This window comes from Sardina pilchardus, chromosome 8 (assembly GCF_963854185.1).
Source record: "Sardina pilchardus chromosome 8, fSarPil1.1, whole genome shotgun sequence".
Taxonomy (NCBI): domain Eukaryota; kingdom Metazoa; phylum Chordata; class Actinopteri; order Clupeiformes; family Clupeidae; genus Sardina; species Sardina pilchardus.
Window position 1 is genome coordinate 32021648 of NC_085001.1, and position 22693 is coordinate 32044340.

General features: G+C 42.5%; 1 protein-coding gene and 1 long non-coding RNA gene across 2 annotated transcripts in view; one reads left to right on the forward strand and one right to left on the reverse strand.

The window, feature by feature from the left end:
- The window catches only part of LOC134089752 (huntingtin-interacting protein 1-related protein-like), a 29096-nt gene extending 28928 nt beyond the window's left edge, over positions 1-168 (forward strand). The window contains exon 30 of the mRNA XM_062544194.1: positions 125-168. Coding sequence (XP_062400178.1) covers positions 125-168 — 44 coding nt within the window. The remainder of the gene's footprint in view (positions 1-124) is intronic.
- A 5418-nt stretch (positions 169-5586) lies between these two features.
- LOC134089692 (uncharacterized) lies at positions 5587-8651 on the reverse strand. The gene is made up of 3 exons (XR_009940119.1): positions 8578-8651; positions 6707-6883; positions 5587-6275 (listed from the first exon to the last, which is right to left on the reverse strand). It is a non-coding gene; the product is annotated as an uncharacterized LOC134089692 (long non-coding RNA).
- Positions 8652-22693: the final 14042 nt, after the last annotated feature.

Genomic DNA, 22693 nt, shown 5'->3' on the forward strand with positions numbered 1-22693 from the left:
CGCCCTTAGCTCACACACACATTTGATGAAAATCTTCCTGGCTCTCTCCCGGGCCTGATAACCAGCTCCAGCCCTGGGTTTCATCTGCGTTGGATCCCGCTGTCACCACTCTAATCACTCCCAGCCCCTCCTGCCTCGCCCGCTCACACCACCACTAAAGCGCAGTAACTGATACGGCCTCCGCCGCCATCGCCTATTTTTAGTCGCACAATTGCTAAGAGAGATGGATGACCATCTGAAATGTGTTGTCCGCAGAAAACGCTTGTTAGCGTGGGAGCATACAGTATGTAGAGCTGTCGCACTCCGGTGCGTTTTCTTTTGTGGCACGGCGGAGGGATTTCACAGAGCTGTTTACAATAGGAGCTCTAACAATGCAAAGTTAGACTTGCTTTGTGGCCAGCCAAATAATGGATTCTTTTAGAAGCGCTGACAAACATTTAAGAATAGTTGCACAAATGTGGAATCTCTCCCAAACCTCCTTCTGGAGGAGACTCTGATTCATGTGAGATCATACGAAAACAACAACAATACTGCCAGTCAAGGGCTTTCATTGATTCTCATTTATCATTTGGCTGATGCTTTTCCACAGCAATGCACTGTATTGGTGAGGATTGTATTTTCTCATACTTACCCCATAGATGACAGAAGTTAGGGTATTTTGAGATGGCGAGTCCTTTCAATAAACAGCATCAGAAGGGATCTATACCGTATATTCAATCAGGCTCATCTTTGGGCATGACTGCACCATCATTTTCCTCTCCATTCAGCAATCCACAGGAATCCAGGGGCCTGTACTGTCTGTGTCCTGTGTGCAGGGCAGGCCTCAGCTCTGTTTCTCCATGGCCAGAAGTCCTCATGGTTTCTTTAATGGAATAACAATCTATTTTTAATGTCTGGAGAATAAAACGGGGAAATTCAGTATGCGTCCGATGAAAGAAAAGAAATATCACAAAGTAGAAAGAGAAAATATGTGTATAATATACATGAATAAGCACAAAAAAAGGAGAGAACGAGAGTTGCTTAAACTTTTCTGGCTACTCTCCTGCAGAGAGTAGGAAATTGTCTGAATTATTGCAACAAAAAGTCAAGCAGCCACAGGAATCACTATTTCTCTTGCCTCCCACCGGCTGATCACGTTTAACTCAGTCTAGCAGTTTTCATATTCCTATTTCCCCTCCCATTTCCACGGGGGCCTTGCTGAGCGCCTGTTCCCTGAGCCTAATGTGTAGGACTGGGAGGCAGACCCCTTCTCCACAGTTTGAGCTCATTTATCAAACTCATCAGACTGAAATGTTAGCACCAACCCTCTCATTACATTGTCACCGAGCCGAAATGACAATGTGCTCCCCCTCTTTTGGCCAACTTCTCTCTTTCTTCCATCAGATTAAAGAAAGAAGAAGAAAGGAAAATATTTTTCACAATTTCAAAGCATACCCAGAAAACCCCAGAACAACACCAACAAAGGAGCCAGAAGCCAGCTCTCTCATGTGATCAACATGGAAGACAATAGTCTGAGAGATGTCTGTGCCGCTATTGCATCAGCTTCAGTTTCCTGTAGCTGCTTGGGTCAGCACTGTTGCCGCTCTTAACAAGGTTTGGCTCCGAGAGCTCCTCTACGGGCACAGAAAGCATTTATCATTTCATATGAGATGTTTACAGAGCTGCAGTTTACTGTGTTGGGCTCTTATGTGCTGTATGTATTGTTTTCTCTGAGGGGTTGTGCATAGGAAACCTGATTGCATTGTCAGCTTTACAGAGTTGGGAGAAAATAAGAAATGTTCAGGAACATTTTCTATGAACCAAGCATCTGTCATACAAGACATATAAGAGATTTTACAATTTTATGAAGCAGTGTAGGACAATAATGGGATGAGGCAGATGCAAATAACTTTCATTATGTTGATGTAATGACATGATGTTCAAGTGCGTGTGTCCAAACATAATTCTGTATGATATTTCAACGCATAATGTCATCCCTTGGTATCCTGCATTTGGTTTTAAATGATAATGTAACTGCTGATGAATACGCAGATCATTAATACAGAAAGCATGTAACGGCTGTCACTACTGTACAACCTCACTAAAAATTTCACTACATCGATTTGCAGGACATGATTCCATCTGCTACAAAAGCACACTCTTGCTTTTCAATCAGAAATTAACTGTCCAGACTATGACGTAGCCAATTATCTGACCTTGGTTGGAGAAAATACGATGGCATTTTAGGTGGTAGAATTAAGTTGTGTAGTTGAGATTATGACATGTAAAATCAACCTTGCCAAAAAAGAAAAGTCAAATAAAGGAAGGCAAAGACTGGTCATTGATAACAGTTCAACCATGACTTTGTTTGTGATACTTGTGATACGATCAGTAAACTCACAGAGTAGGAATCTAATGGTCATCTAAATTGAACGCATGTACACACATGTACACATAACTCTTACACCAACTTTATTAGGGTTTATTAATGTTAATATTAATGAATGTCCTTTTCTCTCTGTGTCAGTGCAACACCGTTGCTTTCTACTCATTCAAAGCTGTCTGTTTTCCCCTAAAAACAGGTGGGGATACGTGACAACTCAGTTCCAGGATGTGCCAGTCCAAGGTAAGCTATATCTAATATTTTCAAGACTTGGGCCCACCGTATGATGAGTGGACAATAGAAAACTTTCTCCTAGTTGCAACATTATTGTGACCTTTTTGACGGACCTGTGATGGAGGTTATGGGTTTAGTCCAGCCCTGAGAGAGCCGTCTGAGCCAGTGATGATGAAATAAACACCCTTCATCTCCAGACTGACCCTTCACCTGCGGCTCCTCCGCTTCGGGAGGGGGTCAGCCACCCTGACAGGGGACAGAGTGCCAGTGATGAGGCTTTAATTATCCTTCCATTAGCTTGCACAGACAGCCGTGGTCAGCAGTGTCCAGTCTCATTATGCGGCGTGTCAGTGCCACAGCGGCGGCCACAGTCCCGGCGCAACACACCTCCGGTGTCACGAACCCAATCCGCTCTTAATCCTCGGCAGGAGATGCTGCTGGGAGGAGATTGGCCAGGTGTGATCCGCGGGGTTTTAAACACTCCGGGCCATTTTAGAATTGTAGCATGCAGGTGGAGCAGAACAGGAAAAACACTCACACTCTAAGATATACCGTAGCTTTAAAAAGGCAGATTCATTTGCATGGGATGGGAAAAGTATACTTAACAAACTGCTGTGTCTTGAATGGGGGCATTTGCAATTACACTGGCACCATTTGTATGGTTATTTCTTTCATGAAAATGGCCACAACACAGACATAAACAGGCTGTAAAATTGTAATGCTATGATGTGTTTATCTTTTCTGAGCCAGTAAAAGAGAGCCTCCCTCTGTTTTGTGTAGCCTAACAGCAACACATGGGAGTAAAGAACAGGCAGTTTAAGAGAAGTTGTGTACGTCTTGGATGATGCTCATAAGAGTGAATGGGCTGTCTGCCAGGAAGTATGGCCTTGGTCAGAGAAGCATTTCTATTCTCTTCAGACTGGAATTTGTGCTGTCATAGGATTGCCATTTCAATTTTGCATTAAGACTGTTACACACAGGCGGCGATGTGACAGTCAAATGCGACAGCGGAATTCTGTTAGTCACTTTATTACACACACTTCTGGCGACACCCATCGATTCAGTGGACAGCTGTTTGCTACTATGCCATATCAACATCGCCCCGAAAAATAGAAAGGAGGAAAATAGAGCGATGTGACGGTCGCCCCACTGTTCCACCTGCGTGTGCGTTTCCCCATTCACTTCAGTAGATTCTATTCAGTGTTGCCGATCGCCTGCCATAAATCGATGCCACGTCGCTGGCCGCATGTGTAGGCCTTTAATGTCAAAAGCACTCTCAAGTAACACATTGCAGGCTTCGGTTTACTGCACTGAACTGACATTTTTTCTGTGTAGACTCAAAACATGCCCTATTGAAATAAGAAGGTGAAAAATGTAGAAATGCATCTCAATAGCAATTAATAATGAGATGTGGTCTGGGAGCCAAACATTCATTTTCTGAATGCCTAGAGCCATTTATTGGGCACTACGGATGTCTATCAAATGCGTCATAGGCTAGCCCGTCGCATTAATTAACTCATAGCAGATGACATACTGTATGGGGAGCATTTTAATACATTTGATAAATCTTGCATTTTTCAGTAGTGATAGGTTTGAACAAAAGTTTGGTTCTTAACCAAAATACAAGCTTCAGTGTGTTGCTTTGACGTCGTCATCGTGTTGTTTCGCCTTGCATCTTCAAGGCAGTATGATATACCCAGGCTATTACTATTAAGGATAGTAGAATTTTAGAGTAGGAGACCGTTGAGAGGGACTTTTGGTAACACTTTAAATTAACACACCCATATTCATCATTAATTAGCCAGTAACTAACATAATTGTTAGTAAGATATTATCCCTTAATTAGCAGTTATCACTCGTTAATTAATCATTTACAAGGCATGACCATATTCCACCTGTAACAGACCAATAATTAAGACTTAAGCAGGTATTACTTCATAACTACTGATTATTACTGGTTAATTAGGAGGCAATAGGACACAAACTACCACCATAACAGGCAATGCATAGTTCTAGCCTTATTATGCAGCAGTTGCAAAAGAACAGCCATTCTCCACTAACAACACCCAAATAGCATGGTCTGTTCTTGTGGAATGCAATGCAGACCTACAACTGTTAATACTGCCTAATTACATATGAATTTATCCAGTATAAGTGATAATATGCTCCCTGTTCTAAAGTGGAGTGCTTTTCATACTTAATTAATGAGTAGTTTACTATAGCATGGTCTGTTCTTGTGGAATGCAATGCAAACCTACAACTGTTAATACTGCCTAATTAAATATGAATTAATCCAGTATGAGTGAGAATATGCTCCCTGTTCTAAAGTGGAGTGCTTTTCATACTTAACTAATGAGTAGTTTACTAAGTAGTATTAAAACAATAAAACACCAATAATAATAGTCCAAAGCAGTTCTTTATTTATTTTTTTAGCACACTATGTTGACATTTTCCAAGAACTTTTACTTATACAAAAAATAAATTGGCAGCTGACACGTCAGAGGATTGGCAGCTGACACGTCAGAGGATAATAAAACAATGTTAAAGGTAAACCTATTTCTCTTAGCTTAAGGTGTATTGAATCTGTGAACACACACACACACGCATGCACGCACGCACGCACACACACACACACACACACACACACACACACACACACACACACACACACACACACACAAATACTGTCTTTACAGCCAAGAACCATTTGGTACAACCTAGAGTTGTGAACAGGAAGTAAAGCAAAAAATAAAGGGGTAGCTGACACAGCGGATAACAATGATAAAGGTGCATTTCTTTCCTAATATGGCTTTAGGCATTTTTAATCTGTAAACACAAACACACACAACCTAGCCAAGAACCATTAGGTCAAAGCAGTACTTGCTCAGTACTTCACAAGTATGGGCAACAATTTATAAAAAAAATAAATTGGCAGCTGACACGTCAGAGGATAATACAACAATGTTAAAGGTAAACCTATTTCTCTTAGCTTAAGGTGTATTGAATCTGTGAACACGCACGCGCGCGCACACACACACACACACACACACACACACACACACACACACACACACACACACACACACACACACACACACACACACACACACACACACACACACACACACACACACACACACACACACACACACACACACACACACACACACACTGTCTTTACAGCCAAGAACCATTTGGTACAACCTAGAGTTGTGAACAGGAAGTAAAGCAAAAAATAAAGGGGTAGCTGACACAGCTGATAACAATAAAAAAGGTGCATTTCTTTCCTAATATGGCTTTAGGCATTTTTAATCTGTAAACACAAACACACATAACCTAGCCAAGAACCATTAGGTCAAAGCAGTACTTGCTCAGTACTTCACAAGTATGGGCAACAATTTTCCTTTCGACTTCATGTCCCCTATCATCTTTTTATTTTCTGGACTTACATTGTTTGCACATTTTTTTGCAAAACCCAACAGAGTTTCCTGAGTTGGGTCATAAACCAGGGAGCTGTACTTTGCTGGATCCACAATTTTGAGCTCGGCGATTGGTGCGGTTAGTTTAATTGTGGCCCGGTCAACCTGATTCATTTGGAAAGCCTGTGTCATCGTTCGGACAGTTCCAAATGTCTTTAAGACTTTTTTGTACCGCTGAATGACCTCCTCTGGCCCTTTAACTTAAATAAGAAAAAAGAACACATGTAGTACTGATATTTAGCTCACATCATACTTAATAATTTAAATTTGTTAAATGAGATTTTATATACATCCGTGTTTGTCATCAAGGTTTGTCAGTTCCAAAAGGAATGAGAAAATCTGACAACATACTGTAGACTGAGTACATAACACTGTAAAGTAAACATATGCGGACACAAATAAATGTACAATAAAAACACAGAAATAAAAGCTCAAGTTCTGGACTTATTATTTTGTCAGTCATGTTTTTGACATGAAACCCACATTTCTTCAGTGAATGAAAACAAAGGAATTAGCCTTGCTGTTCCAGTACTTTTGGAAAGGATTGTATATCAAATCTCATTCCAAGTCTCATTCCATTTTCAACTGACAACACTTAATGAATTGATCAAATATGTGGATTTATTATTACCTCGGACGTGTCCACGCCCAGGCAGGGCTGTAGCTCCCTTCGTAGGTGACTTGTGGTGGTGATGCCGGTATGACCTCTGAGGCATTACATCACTGTCTGAATCACTAATATTTGGTGATGAGGTTGGCAGCTCATCCATGTCATCCTCATCTTCCTCTTTCTTCACTAAGTATTTTGCTATAATTGTATTAAGAACAAAAGAACAAACAAGATTAGATTAGACACATTTCAATGCATATCATATTTTAAAGGGCTTCTGTGCATGCCTCCCCATGTAGAACTACATTAGACATTTGACATGTGGTATATGCTCAGATGTACAGTATAAGCCAATTCATCGGTAGCAGTAGAGGGCTGTATTAATTTGTACATGCTATTTTCTAAAACCCAAATTATAGACCTTGAACTTAAAGGAATAGTTCGGAATTTTGGACATAGGACCTCATTTCCAACTTAGTCGGGGTGATATAGGTCGGTGAAGACCATTTTCAGTGAATGTCTGCCCTTCCTTGAGTTGCAGCGTTCATCTCGTGCTAACCTGGTGCCGAGATAAAGCAAGTCAACGGTAACATCCAGCCTGCCTCTGAAAACACTCCACAGAACACCCGAAACAAATAAATTATAACATCAGACTATCGATGCACATGCCTGTGTTCAGTGTTGGGAAGGTTACTTTAGAAATGTAATGTGTTACAGTTACAAGTTACTCTGTTTAAAATGTAATAGTAGTGTAACTATTTGAATTACTTTTTCTGAGTAACGTAACTAATTACTTTTGATTACTTTTTGATTACTTTTCCGATTTTTGAATGATCTATAGTCCCCAAATCCATGCGAAGATTTCGGCCTTGGTCTAGCTACAGGCTGCCGAGCAGTTCTGTACAAGCGCACAAGGCAGCAAGGGCATTCAATACATGAATTAGCATCACATTTTTTGTGAGGATAATATAATGATAATCATAACACGTTTACAGGCAGGCATGTAGGCCTACGCTGATGGCGCTGTAGACGTGATAGAGCCTATCAGAAGGTCCCGTATCAAACTATGGCTGAGGAGGGAAACAGTTCTTTTTACATACAATATTCTTTGCAAAGTTTTGCTGACAATATTGAGATGTAATTCAAATTGTAATTTTGAAAAAATTCAAAAGTACCTGTAATTGAATTACAATTTTTTCTACAGTAACTGTAATATATTACTGTTACATTTATTTTGTAATTAAATTACGTAACTCAATTACATGTAATGCGTTACTCCCCAACACTGCCTGTGTTGATAGAACAATGTTAGAAATAAAACTAACCTTGCATCGCATTGCAATAGCCTACTTTGTTCCCTGTATGGCAGTGGCGGATTGATATTGAGAAACTAGTCCCTCAAAATGTAATATATCATTGAGTTGCAAGGTTAGTTTTATTTCTAAAATTATTCTATCAACACGGACATGTATATCGATAATCTGACGTTTTAATTGACTTGTCTCGGGTGTGCTGTGGAGTGAGTAAGACGGTTTTGGTAAGTTTTGGATGTTACCGTTGAAATGTGTTAGCTCAGAACCAGCGTTAGCAAAGGCGAACGCTGCAACTGAAGGAAGGGGTTAAACGCGATAAAAACGGTCTCCACCGACCTATATCACCTCGGTAAAGTTGGAAATGAGGTCCTATGTCCAAAATTCCGAACTATTCCTTTAAACAAGTAGCCTACTGCAGCCCAAAATTCTGTCAAAGCCAACATACAAATTCATATTCAGTATGACAAGCCCTTTCAGGACTATACCTGTAGGGAGGTGGTGGAATGGGTAGGGGGCGCACTGCAGACCCCCCTGGCCCAAAGCCTACATTTGGTGACCAACTGCAACACTTTTACTCACTTGATTTCTTCTTATCCCCCTGGACTTGTAAACGGAGAAAATTTCTCTCTTCCTCAAGATCCTTTATCATTTTTTCTTGCCACTGGATCTTGGCCTCCAAGAAGTCCAAGACAGAACCTTTGATAAAGAATAACAATGGCAAATTAAAGGAATAGTTTGGTATTTTACACTTTAAGCCCGTTTTCTGTATTGCCTAGCATGAAAAAGAGTGTTTGACACCGAACTCTCGACGATTGAGCCTGTTTGTGGAATTTGTCAGCTTTAGAATGGAGCTCTGTGTGGCTGTAACATTGCTTGCTTTGTGCATGAACTATTCTGTCCTTAAAACACCCCTAAATGTTTGTTTTTAAAAATGTGCAGCTCACCGAGTGGTTACTGGTCTTCAACGATCTTCTATAGCAAGTTTCGCAGTGAAATTCAAATTATGTTGTGTTATATTAGGCACACACGGTTGTGAGAAATACTTCTGGGATTTCGAAAATCCTTGATAAACAATGACAGAAGCTGTATTTCGCTGCTAAACTTGCTAAAGAAGATTCATTTCTCATTACAAATGTAACTGAAAAGTGATTCTGAAATATTTCATTTTCTGTATGAAGCTAAAGGACATACTGTACAGCAGAAGGAATCATTTCTGCTTTGATAAAAAAAAAAAAAAAACACTTTGGGAGGCTATTTCGTAGGGTTGAAGGGTAGGTAAACATCAACTCCATCCTATAGTACATCATCCTTGGGCCCATCTTGGAAAAGTAGCTGCGATAAAAGAGTTATATCTTCATGTTTGCCTCCTGCCGGCCCGTGCTTTTTTCATCTCTATTTGTTTGTGCTGGGAAGTCAGGTCCGGCAGGGAGAATGGTGATTATCCACAGCTGTTTGTGCTCAGCGGGCCGTGGCCTCTGTCTCAGTGTGAGATGCAGGCCTGTGTGCTGGGCTGACAGCGAGCGATAACACCACAGGCCGCCGAGATTCACCCAAACTCTCCCCACCGCCCGCCACCCGCCCGCCCCTGGGACACTCGCAAGACCAGATGTGTTTTGACTCCACTAATGAAAATTTGTCCAATAAATCGGTCATGCCGTATCAGATATTTTTTTTCCCCTCCGAATTAATTATTAGGATACTGAGAAGCCCCACGCAAAATAGGAAACATCTGATGGTCTGGATAAATAAACTATGTTTTATTAATGAACTGTCATGAAGTTGCGCTTAGGAACTTAGCCAGGGTCATTTGTGTTTGTTTATTTGGGTAATCGGAGCGTGCGCTGGAGTATGTGTTGAAGATGAGAACGCTAGATAAATTGCACTGCAGCTGTTGTCTTTGTGGAAGTTCATCAGTGTCATATTGGTCTTTAAAGATACTACATCAAAACAATGTAAAGCAAATTCACCATGTGGACAGACATGGCACTCTACACTGGCCTGTTGTCTGCGTGTATCTTCATTTGTCAGAAGGAAACATATCGAGTCACAGTTTATTCAAATAGCAGCCTGATAGAACACATACCTGAAAGGTTCAATTTAGGGAAACGTGCGCGGCGTGATTGAAAGCCTATATTGTAATAGAAGCACTTTAATCAAAAGTATTTGGGATGTGATGGAATGGAATTGTTACGTGAGGTTACATGAGATTCAGGTGCTCTGCATAAATGAGCTATTGCTTTGGTGCCTTGCCAAAATCATAAAATGTTTTGTTTATCATTTATTTGATAAATGGTAGAAATTCGGCACCACAGTAGATATTTGTTTGAACGTGCATCATAGGTCTCTCATTCGGAGTAGTGTATGCCTGAGGTCTTCTACAGAACTTTTAGAATGCTTTGCAGCTATTTGTCCTGACAAGTCACAAACCAGCGTAGTTTAGTGCAGTTAAAGGGAACTTGTGGAAGTAAAGTGTTCATTTTGGTTTGTGTCCTGCAGAGTTGAAGCTCTTTAATTACGAGTGCTTAGTAGTGTGGGATTGGCTCAGACAGGAAATGCGCTCAGACTCCCAGCCAACCCAGATCCGGTTTCCATGGCACCACTCAGTGCCAATAGTGAAAGGAAAGAGAGAGAAAGAAAGAAAGAGAAAGAGAGAGAAAGAGAGAGAGAGAGTTTTGTCCTGGTACATGCCCGTCTGGAGGACATGAGCCCTAGTCGGCCTGTCCAACAATAAAGTATGCTGTCCCACAACATCCCACAGGCCAGGAATGGCCAGGAATAGGAAATGTCAATACCACTGCTACAATATTAAACAATGTTTTCACTGTTTGCTTTAATATTACATAAGTTAAATTAAATACAGTTGAGGGAAAAATCTGGACAGCTGTCAACCTTAACATAAAAATAAATAAATGAAGACTTTAAGAGGTAGCATCAGAATTCAACTGGAAAGCGATATGTTGAAGCTCGTGTAATTGCAGTGTTCTGCAGTGAAGTCCAGCTGATGTGGTGAGGGGCGGGCTGAGCGTGGTGCAGTGCCAGGGCTCTGGTGGTGCCTGTAAACAGGGCGCACACTGAGCATCTGGGGCCTCCATCAGACCCACCTGCGGGGATCAAATGACTTCATTTGTGTAGAGACAACACAGATGATTGCCTCCATCAGACTGGAGCAGGACTGTACGCGCGGTGCGGCCCTGGATGGGAGTCCTTCCGAGCGATAATGACAGAGGGAGATTTATAAGCTGCTAGTGCATCTCGGCGCTTACTCCGCAATTTCACGCTCGCTCTCTTCCCCCCCCGTGGAGAGCGGAGCACTTCCTCCGGCGTAGGACCCCCTCGGGGCTGCACACATGCGAGCACTGCCCTGGGGTTCAAATCACCCCTCGGTTAGCGTTCCTCAGCTTCTGGAACATCACTTAGAAGCACAAAGAAAGCCGCAGGCCTCACCTCCGACCCCCGTAAACTCCACAGATACCCCGACAGGTCTCCTAAAGTTAGCGACCACGCCTCGCGAGCTACGCTTCCTCTCTGAGGGAGCCAGGCCGAGCCTCCGAGCCAAAGGTGTCGGCCCCCGCGACCTCTGACCCGCCCAGATGACCCAGAACACCTTTCGCCCACGGGCTGCCCCTCTCCCAGCATGCTTCACTCAGACCCACGCGCTGACATGGCAGAACGATGTCCAGCCCGCGCTCCGTTCTCTCTCAGGGCTCGCTGTACCCTGTGGCCATCTGTGCACTGGTCATTTGGGACGTGTTGTACGGTACCTGTGCACGGTGCTTGGTGTCGGGTTTCAGTGGCCAGTGGTGAGAGACGGATTTCTGCTGGATGAGTCGGCCCTGGGGCACAGCCGTGAAAAGCGCCGAGGGGAATCTGCTAAAGAGATCGGGCCGAGCAGCGGGTGATCGGCCGCGTTTGGGACTACGCCTCCCCACCTGGGCCTCGTTATCCCTCAAACTTCCCCCTCATGCTTTCTGCATTTAGCATCCTGTCCGCCTGCCTCCGCGAGCCCATTCCAGCCAATAAGCAGTCAGACCACAACTCTGGGGCTCAACAGCCAGTGCTGCGGCTTTCTCAGACTTCCTCGTCTATTTCCCAGAGTGCAACACTGATTGGATGCAGATTTCAGGGAGCCAGGGTGATGCAGTGGCTCAGTGGAGGTGTAATGAAACCCTATCCACTCCTGCATTAGCAATCCTTGGCCATTTCTTTTCTACATTTCCAGTGTCAAATGTTCAAGTGTTTTGTGGTGGAGGATAAAATTGTATGTCAGAGTCTGTGGTGATGTCGTCTTGATAAAAGCAATGAGAAAATTGCGATTGTTTTCTGGTATTTCTTTATTTTATGGCCATGTTTTTTTTTTGCTTATCAAATGAAAAGAATTCTTGCGATTTCAAAGGGGATTTTCACAACCCATATCACAAAGCCAAGAACATGTGTGTTTAATTTGCCATGTTAATGTTTTTCACAATTCACCAAGAATGAAATGTGTGTAACCGACGAGAAGACCGAAAACTTTGGGACAGAGCGACAGACCTTTACTACTCTCCATTTCAGAGGCCTCCGATAATCTAGCGTTATTTGCAAATTTCACCCTTCAATTGACGAGGCCCTCCTCTCAGTAAGCCACCCAAGCCAGACCTCGCCGCAAGTCCAAGTTCCAATTGCGATTTTATTGCTCCCACACAGCTACACAATCACTTCATCAGAGCTGGATGACCACACCAAAGGTTTCCGCTTTTGGCTGTTCCTCTCCGACTCTTGCGCTGGCTTATGCAATCTGAGGAACATTCCAGAGGAGCGGAATATAGGAAAAGTACAGTGGGAGAGAGAGAGAAATGACAAATCAGGACTTTATCGGCCTTGTGGAATTTCAACTTGCTTTTTAGATTGGATGGGGAGTAGGAATACTGAATGTGCATATGCAGTCTTTCATCATTTGCCAGGGAGACAGCTGGCACCAGGCCATGTTGAATGTATTTCCTCCGTGGCGGTTTCTCACAGAAGAAGACTGAGTTATTAATTGCATTGTACTTGCATTGTGGAGAAAGCTCTGTAGTGGAAAAGACAATGTCATGTCTGACCATCACTGCCCACCAAATGCATGCTACATGCAGGACCACATTATTATAATGTGATCTAATGAGAGTGCATGAACCAGTGTTTCTTTTTTGTCAAGTTTGGTTAGTTTGGAGATTAAGGTTTGATCCCAAGTGACTCAGCAGAACACCCTCAGGCTTGCCTAAGGCCCCTTTAGTGTACTGTCCACACTAACCTGCCTGTTTGAGAAATCCTCTGCGCTCGGAAAAGAGGGGGGGAAATGCTGGCCTGCTGCTTTGATATGGTTGCTTAGATACGCTGTCCACCTGGAGAAGCATATGGTCTCAGTGTGTTGCTCTTCATGGGAAATTAGCATAAAGCCAAAAGCAAAGCAAATGCACTGATGTCATTCCCCCTCTCTCTCTCTCTCTCTCTCTCTCTCTCTCTCTCTCTCTCTCTATATATATATATCTATCTCTCTCTCTCTCTCTCTCTCTGTTTCTCTCTCTGTGTGTCTGTTTCTCTCTTTTTTTCTCTCTCTCTGTTTCTCTCTCTCTGTTTCCCTCCTCTGTGTTCTATTTCTCTCAGGAGATGAAAGACAATATGCAGGCCATATTGCATACAGTATAACATAGACCTAAGACAAAAAGTAAAAATGGCATGCAGAAATTCAATTAAAGGTAGCAGTAAAACTCTGCAGTATATAAATAAATAAAGTTAAATATGATTAATTAAAATAAAATATGAAGATAAAAAGGGAGGTTTGGTAGTGTTTTGAGAATTCTAATCTTGTTTTGGAAAAAGGCAAGCTTTTTACAACATGAAAGAGAAAATGTTCTTGGGAGAAATACAAATAAACACTCAGTCATAAAAGTTCATTTTCATATTCACAGTCGTTAAGCCCCAAAACCAATCAAAACATGATGAAAATTAAAAGTCATCTTTAACATTACTATTGTTATAGTATATGTTTTAGAATCTGTGTATAATCCGTATCATAGAACATTAGTATTGCAACTTTATAAAATAACTTATAATAGCTAGTTTATAAGGCACTATATAATGATTTATGAATGATGATGAACACATTCATAAGAAATTAACAATTTGTGTGATGTGTGTTATCTCTTATTTACATGACATAAATACAGTATTTCCAGAAAGATGTAACTTGTGGCTCTTACAGCTACTCTGTTGTGTCAACACAGAGTTGTTCAATCCACTATAGTTTAGGCTATGTTACAAATACTTTTCTCTTTTTACAAATGATATTATAGAGAAAGTTTCAACTATCATTAAAACCCTAAAATGTTGATATGTACTGTATGGATTAATGATTAAAGTCTTACGAATATACCATACAAATCCTTAGGCGTCAAAACTGATTCAAATCAAAATGGGAGGTTAAGGAATTTTGTTAGACCAGCAGGGCAACATTAAGATTAAGGGCTCTCTTGTAGACTTATCTGATCCTTCTTAAATCATGTCCCAGTAGGAAATTAAGTCATTACTTTATGGGAGACTTACCCTACCAAAGTCATTTGGAGACTTGCCTGATGAAGCATACTCAAGCATTTAGAGAAGACCCCTGTAAATGGAAAACAGCACAGAACTACCATGATGTACTGTACATGCATGTGACGAGTGAAGTTACTTCAGGAATGCGCCCATAGTTTTCATATGAGAGAAGAGTATTGTGGGCTGGTGCTCTATTAGCCCAAACCACACTGAACTACAGAGGAACAGCACTGGTCTGGGCTGTAGACATGAACACAAACCCTTGTGAAGTTGAATGAGTGAAGTTTGTGACATTGTTAATGCATTTCTTATAAATCAGCCGTTGGAGACCCCCTGCAGGTACACATGCAGACCAGATGATTAAGTACGGGATAATGGACGACACGCCGTGCGGTTATTCAAAGTTAATGCACGTTCTAGACGGTGATACGGCCCGACGCGAAGCGGAGGGACGTTCCGTCTAGAAAAGTGCATTAACTTTGAATAACCGCACGGCGTGAAGTCCATTATCCCGCTTATTCCACTGTTGCCACTGCCTTGTGTTCGTTTCCGGTGCTAATTTAAATGTTTTAATCGCTAGAACTGTTTTGTTTGTAGAACTACTTTTCCCAGACACATTTCAACTAATTTCTCAAACTGCGGTTACTAGTTCTAAATGGATGGTTGCTATGGCCAAAAGCCAGTCGTTAGTTCTAATCTCCCGTTGTCAAGCTGGCATATCCCAAGATTCTGATCAACGTTAACTTTGAAAGATTGCTATTTTTCTTAGCCTACTGCCACCTAACTAGCTAAATGACACCTCTGTCATATGCTAAACGTTACTATGATCTGAACGTCTGTATTTTACAGCTTGTATGTAACGTGACAGTGCATTTAAACTTCACAACAAGTTTGGCGAATTAATATTCAAGTGTAATACGGTCAAAAACAATGGAACTACTTCATAGCCGTGCGGTTATTCAAAGTTAATGCACACCCTTATAGAACGCAGAACAATGGGGAACTCAACCGAGCAGTGGAATAAGGCTGGATAACTCTGGGGTTGGCCAACAGTGTTCTTGGCACTCTTCATTTCTCCCTTTGGATTGTGATGTATTCTTCTATACTTCTTTTGCATCATCCTGTAGAATGTATATGAGGGAACTAGACCAGATCTCAGGTGAGACTCTCAGCACACTCATAATGAGTTGAAGGCTCTTGTGCAGCTCCACACGTTTCCTTAGGTAATCAAACTGAAAGGTTTGGTACAGTAGGTTTGATCACATATGATCAAAGTGTGATGTGCAGCCTCCATAGATGAATGCATCAAAGCTAGCGATCTGCTAGTGTGCTGTAGTGCCAGTCTGTGCTAGCGCGGCTGTCACATGTTATATGGCCTCAACTAATCAGCTCAGAGCATTTGCACAGCTACAAAACTAACAAAGTCTTGTGTGATTCATCATAGGGGTTTACGACCGGAGACAAATCAGGATATAGTTTGTTCTCCATTGTTTGAAGTCTTTTGTTGAAATTAATAATATTTATTTAAATACAATCATTTAAACAATTGAGGTCTGCATCCTGCATTGGCATCCTTGCATGTATTGAATAATTCTGATTAATCTTCCAGCACAAGTTATGCAAGTTGTTAACCCATATAACCTCAACAGTCCTTTCTATAAACTATAGATTTCAGTACCCACTAGCTGTCAAAACTGTTTATCTGTTTGTCTCTTCAGATCTGTTTATAAAACAAAGACAGTGCTCTCACTTTACACAAAAGACAGATGTCTACTTCACAAGCCGTAGAACATTGGTAAACACACAGTGCTGTTTATGTGCACAGAAACAACCTTGATGTCTCTGTACAATTTCAATGCATCGGAAACGTTTAGCTCACAGAGGAGCAGGACGATACGCAATCTGAACGCCCACTCATAGGGATTTTCACATCAGTGGACTAATTGAAATAAATAATGTTTGAAGCAGTCAATGAACTCCAAAAAAATGAGTTTAATATTGCAATACACCACTTACATTCCATTTAGCAGATGAGACAATTTACACTGTGGCTTGGATATTAGGTCATGCAACTGTAATGAAGATATTCAGTGTTTGAAATGAGAGAGGGGAACCACATTTGCAGTCATATTTTCATGATCAAATTAATCTCTCACAATTATTCAAATTTTGCACAGAGGACCACAATAAACTCCATGGAGATGAATGAATCTTTCTTTTTTAAAAAAGGGAAGCCTTTATTTCGTCAATCATAATTTTACTCACTTTTACGATGATATGTTCATAGCTAATTTATTATAACACAATTTATTCTATTAATACCCTCCAATATTTCCTCATTCATTTGACAAAGCAGAGAGATATTTCGCTTGTAGTCTGGCAAGACCATCTCCTGTACCGTTTTAAATAGTTTATGGACATTTCTGTTCGAACAACATGAAAAGAAATCAAGTGGATTGGAAACTACATACTGTACAGTATTTTCGATTTTATAATGTTTCATTCCTGTGGTGTGCCAATCACGCGGTGACCTTTCACCCAGCAATCAGGCGCTCACGTATATAGCACAACAGGCTCATCACATTCAATTAAGCAATCAATGAGAGGACATGCGCGGCCACAATTGGCCAACTGCAAATACTGTGCAATTAGTGCCCACACAAAGAGCTGTGGATTGGAAACCCAGACTCCATCCTCTGCCAGATTTGCCCACTGCAGTCATAATAAGCTCCAGCAGCGAATAAAGGCAGGAAGGAAGAAATGTGTGAGGTGGTGTCTGGCGTGTGCTCAGGAACAGTCCTAAACAGCCATGTGACAGGTGTGTGTGTGTCACCCGTCACTCACCTGGGAATGTAGTACAAACCCTGGCCTAGCAGTTGATCTTGGCAGTTGACACATGGGAAAAAAAACAAGGTGCTTCCTTTTTCCAGCGTGCAGGACTCCTGACAGAGTGTATTTTTTAGTTGTTGTTAAATGTGATTACATATCATTTGATGACTGATGGGGTCACCATACTGCCTCAGGGATTTGTTTTGAAAGCAAAGAGGCACAAATACCCCTCAACGGAATTACTTGTGAAAACACACACTCCATGTAGCTGTAAATGAAATGACATTTTTTCAACAGAGGTGAATGGCATGTTGACAGATGCTGCTGTGCGCTATCCACAACTCAACACCTGTCTGGACAAACAGCATGCGATTCTGCTATTGTACAATGTTTGCATTCAACATTTCATATATAGAGTAATGATCTTACTGCAGAGCTTTATGAATATAGGCCAAAAAAGTTGAAAAATGGCCCATGAATGTCTGTTTCAGGAGTGTTCAATGACAGAAATGAATCCAACGTGGAGTTTTATATAATATGTCATAGCCAGATAGGAAATTACATTTTGAGTATACTCTCTAAAAAAGCTATACAGTAGCTTTAAACTGGGCCACAAATATTGTCATTTCAAATGTATCTCATGCAGCAGTGATGTCTCTTGGCATTGATCCACCTCAAGTCAATATGCCGTCTTCTCACTTTTCAGGTGGTCAGCCTCTTGTCATCTATCTGTTTCCTCTCCACTGACCTGTCCTGTCTGCTTTAACCGCAGTCTGTCAGGGACAGACAGCGTGTCCCCCCCACCCCACCCCACGCCATCAATATTCACCAGCCCTCTGCCTCCACTATTGCACGTCCCACTGCTTGAGTGGACATTTGGAGCAGGCTGTCCCGGGCTGACAAGGCCCTCTCCCTCTCCAGTGTTTACAGATGACACTCAGGTAAGTGAAGCTCTCCTCCAACGCGCTGGAGTAAATTGGCCAGACACTCCGAATGTCTGTGTTTACGTAACAATACTTACGCGGGCCGCAGCAGATGGCCAGAACAGCGAAATCAAAACTTTGCCTCACAATCAAGCTGTCATGCTGAATGACCAAGGAGGTTGTGTACGCTTGCCAACATTCCTGCCGTTTGTGATGCCAAATCACTAATTAAAATGTCAAAAACTCAACTGAATTCTTTGCTCTGACTTTTCCTGGTACCGTTCATCAAATGAAAGGAATATACTTCAAATCAGGCCCTTGAGTTTGATTGATTTGGATGACTTGAGTACTACCGAATGATTGTTGCACTCCATGCAGCCAAAACGACACTGCTTGTAAACAACGCATCTTTCCTTGATTGTACACACACAGAGCATATTGCTTGCACATTTAGACACTGAAGCTCTTTTTTTTTACCAAGACCTCACTCAAGCTGCTATCATAACATTTCCCTTTTTAACACACACCTGAGCCCCATCCAAACACACCGCTCAGCGGGCCGTCTGATGCAGACTGCAGAGTTCCAAAGAAAGTCGCTGAGTGCCCGAGCATCTGTTGGGAGAGTGACCATATGGCTCCACTTCCCCTCCAAAAACACCATTTTCCTCCTCGGCTGACGTCCTAAGTTCAGGCAGAGCTCTGATGGGACTCTACAGGTGTGAGGCACTGGGCGCTCCAGCTCCGTCAGCTCCGTCAGCTCCGTCAGCTCTAGGCCTGGTGGTCATGAGCACAGACATGAGCTCACCATAATGTCCAGAGCCTGTATGGGTCGTACTGTCGGCTGGACTCATCCTTGGTCTCACTTGACTAAGCCGCCCATCAAATAGACATGCCATAATGAAACAGCCTGCAGGCTTATGAAGAGGAAGGGGCTCATACTGACTCTTGGGGTTCATACTTGACACTACTGTAGATTCTGCACTTGCATTACATCCTGAGTGGTATCTTGGTTTATGTTTAGAGGTAAAAGGAGTCTTTGATTCTTTAAAGGGTACCTAGATGATTCGTTTTTATAAAGTATTCATAACCACTTATATCATTATGATTATATGGGAGTAGCTTGGCTATCACCAGACCAAGCTCAATCTATTAAGACTGAACATTAGTGTGGGGAGTCTGTTCTGTATTTTCTGCTGCACAAGAGGCGTGATCAAGGGCATAGTTCAGATGACTCTGTATGCATTTGGATTGTCCTTCAACCAATCAGACCAACGGTCCGGGTGTGCCAGGTGGATCAGCCAGTTTGTGATTGATCCCGGCTGAATTGTAACGGAGGATAGAAATATTTGGAGATTTCCCGTCTGAGCTGCAGGGTGAAATCAAATGGCCGGCAGATCAGGCTGGGTTTATCCAGTCTAATATGGGAGTGTTTTGAAGACCTTATCACTAATGGAATAAATTAAGCTGTATAAGGGAATACATGAAAGAAATGATTCCCCATTTTATACAGTATGGATATAGCATTACACATGACTCATCATCACCTACTGTAGCCTACTGTTTATCTGTGACATGAGCATCCCTTGTGGTGTATGTTGTAAATGTGTTGTCATCTTGTGCATATTGACATTTCCTCTTAAACACATGTGTACCTTAGGGTTAACATGCTATTCGGGGAATATACTGTATGCTCCAACTGTCTTCAACTAGTCCAAGGGATCCTTTAATAGCCCTTTATTGCGACAGTTCCAGATAGAGAGGTCAAGGGCTCTGTTGAAGACCTCCGTCTAAGGCTACATGATCTAGTAGCACATACAGCTGTCATACTTTACATAACGGAACCCCTGAGTCACTAGCAACACGACTTGCTCTCCGTGTTTTACAATATTCTGTCCTTCTCAGTGAAAGTCTCTGACGCAAGATGTCACGTACGTGAGTACTGACTGACTGAGAGAAACAGCTGAATTGCAACAGTATGTGTCCAGCGCAAGTGGAACGGCAGTGGGAGGTGATGGTAAAAGCTTGTGACAGATTTACAGTGCACATGGCCTGTGTGACGGACCATACTGCACAGCACTTCCTGATAAAGCGGACGACAAAAGCCAGCCCAAAACGCCACCAGCGGGGTTTTACGGCACCTCGTTAACTTTAGCAACATGAAAGTTTGGTTCCTGTGACATTTAAAAAACGATCCCGAGCCACTAAGATCTGTTGATTGATGGTGATTTTCTGCGCCAGGCGCATTACTCTGAGAAAAGCCAAAGCTGCTGCCCGCCTCACCCCCTGATACAGTGGCCCCGGTGGGGATGTTGGTTGGCAGGCTGGTGTGTTACCATAGAAATGCAGGAATGTTGGGCTGTGCCTAATGGCTTCAGTGCCTTAGCGCATAGTTCTGCCTCCTGCTCTGACTGGGTGGGACTCGCTCTACTGGGACATTGCTGTGACTAGGATTAGAGAAACACTTCAAAGTACCGTGTCTGAAAAGGGTGACATTTTGACTCCATCATTTTTAAAATGTTGTTTACTATAATGTAAGGATGTGCACACTACTTCAAACCTGTTTGCCATCACACCTGTTCCTATGCTTATACTTACCAATCTGTACTTCATGCAGCTCTTCTTTATTCTTTCCCATGCTGTTTGGCCATTTTCTTTCCACCCAAGTCAAATGTTTCAAAGCAACTGCGATACAGAATCCAAGGAATCACTCCCATTGGTCTGTCACCTTTACTGTCTTTCAGACTCAAATTCAGTTTCCACCCTGTGTCAATGTGCTCTATCAAGTTTATATCCAATTGGGAGAAGGTTGATTATGACAAAAAAGGTAGAAATAAACAAACTAAAAGGTCTTATTAAGCACCAGTATTTGCCATTTAGGGAAGTGTTGAGAAATGATCCAATGGCTAGTGATTTGTTCTGCTGAGTTTTGAAAGTGGGCAGGCACAAATCTATATCCTACTCTTAATGGCTTATGCTGTGTTGATGGAAGACATAGGCATAAAACATATTTCACAAATGCGTGAGTCATTTCCCATTTCTGCTCAAGCTATGCGATGCACTCTATTTGGCAACCTGGAAGACAGCCCGGAGAACAAAGTGAGCTCCAAGATTAATAATGGCTGTTATTTGTTGCTAGGTAACCTCTCATTGTGGCTGTGCTGCGCCTGATAGCTGCACTCCAGAGTAATCAAGTAACTCTACTCTGGTTGGCTGGTTCCGAAAGTACTTACACTTAGTGTTGAACAAGATATGAGTGATATTTATCTTGCCAAAATAATTCCCCTGTGACAGGGCATGGAGTTGTCTGCCTGAAACATAATTTTTTTTCAGAGGTGTGCGCCTCACAAATTGAAAGTATTTGCTTTCAGAGACATAGGCCTATGTCAGGAATAGCTGAATTATTTTCAGGGACATTTGATCAACCAAATGGAATGCCGTACGAAATAAACACATGAAACATGCCCAACATAAGCCTCTCTCTCAGGACAGCATGTGTTGAGTGGATTTTGGACATCTTACTCTTTAAGCAGGCACCTCCACATTAGTGGATGAATTGTGGGGTAATGGGCCTGATGGAGGTGACGGATACTTGGAGTGCTCCAGAGATCTTAAAAGTAGACATAAAGCATTAGGGGAGCTTTCACAGTCAGAGGACAATGGGTTTTGGGAGGGTACGCTGATGTATTCAGCCCAAGGTGTGCTGGTGGGGGGAGTAGACGGAGCTCAAGAGCACGTAGGAGGCCGTGTAGGCGGCGGGCGTAAATCTCTGGCTTGATCTCGTGCTCCTTTCATAATGGAAACGCGAGGACGCATTTTCCTGATTCATGGCGGCCATTTCCACTTACAGCCTGCAAATCATTAGGGCTCCCACGTCATATTTCCTGCCGTTTTAAAGCGACGGCTCGAATGCCGCCCGCTCTCATCTCAGCCTCGTGCCGTCGGCTGGGGAGAGGAACGCACACCAATGGATTCAGAAACACACACACACACACACACACACACACACACACACACACACACACACACACACACACACAGACACACACACACACACACACACACACACACACACACACACACACACACACACACACAGACATTGACACACACTCTGTCTCTCTCTCACACACATGAGAAGGAGAGCCACAGGCATCCACTCAAACACACATGTTGGGCAGCCTCCTGGGCCAAGGGGAGCCCTTGAAATCAGGAGAGACTCTTGGAAAGTGTTTGGTCTTTGTGCTGTTTTGACAGTCTCTTTCTGTTTGGGGCTTTGACTCTACCAGACTTGCCCAGGGCTCGGGATACAGTGGAGCCTGTGCAGCTGTGTGTTTGAGTGTGTGTGTGTGTGTGTGTGTGTGTGTGTGTGTGTGTGTGTGTGTGTGTGTGTG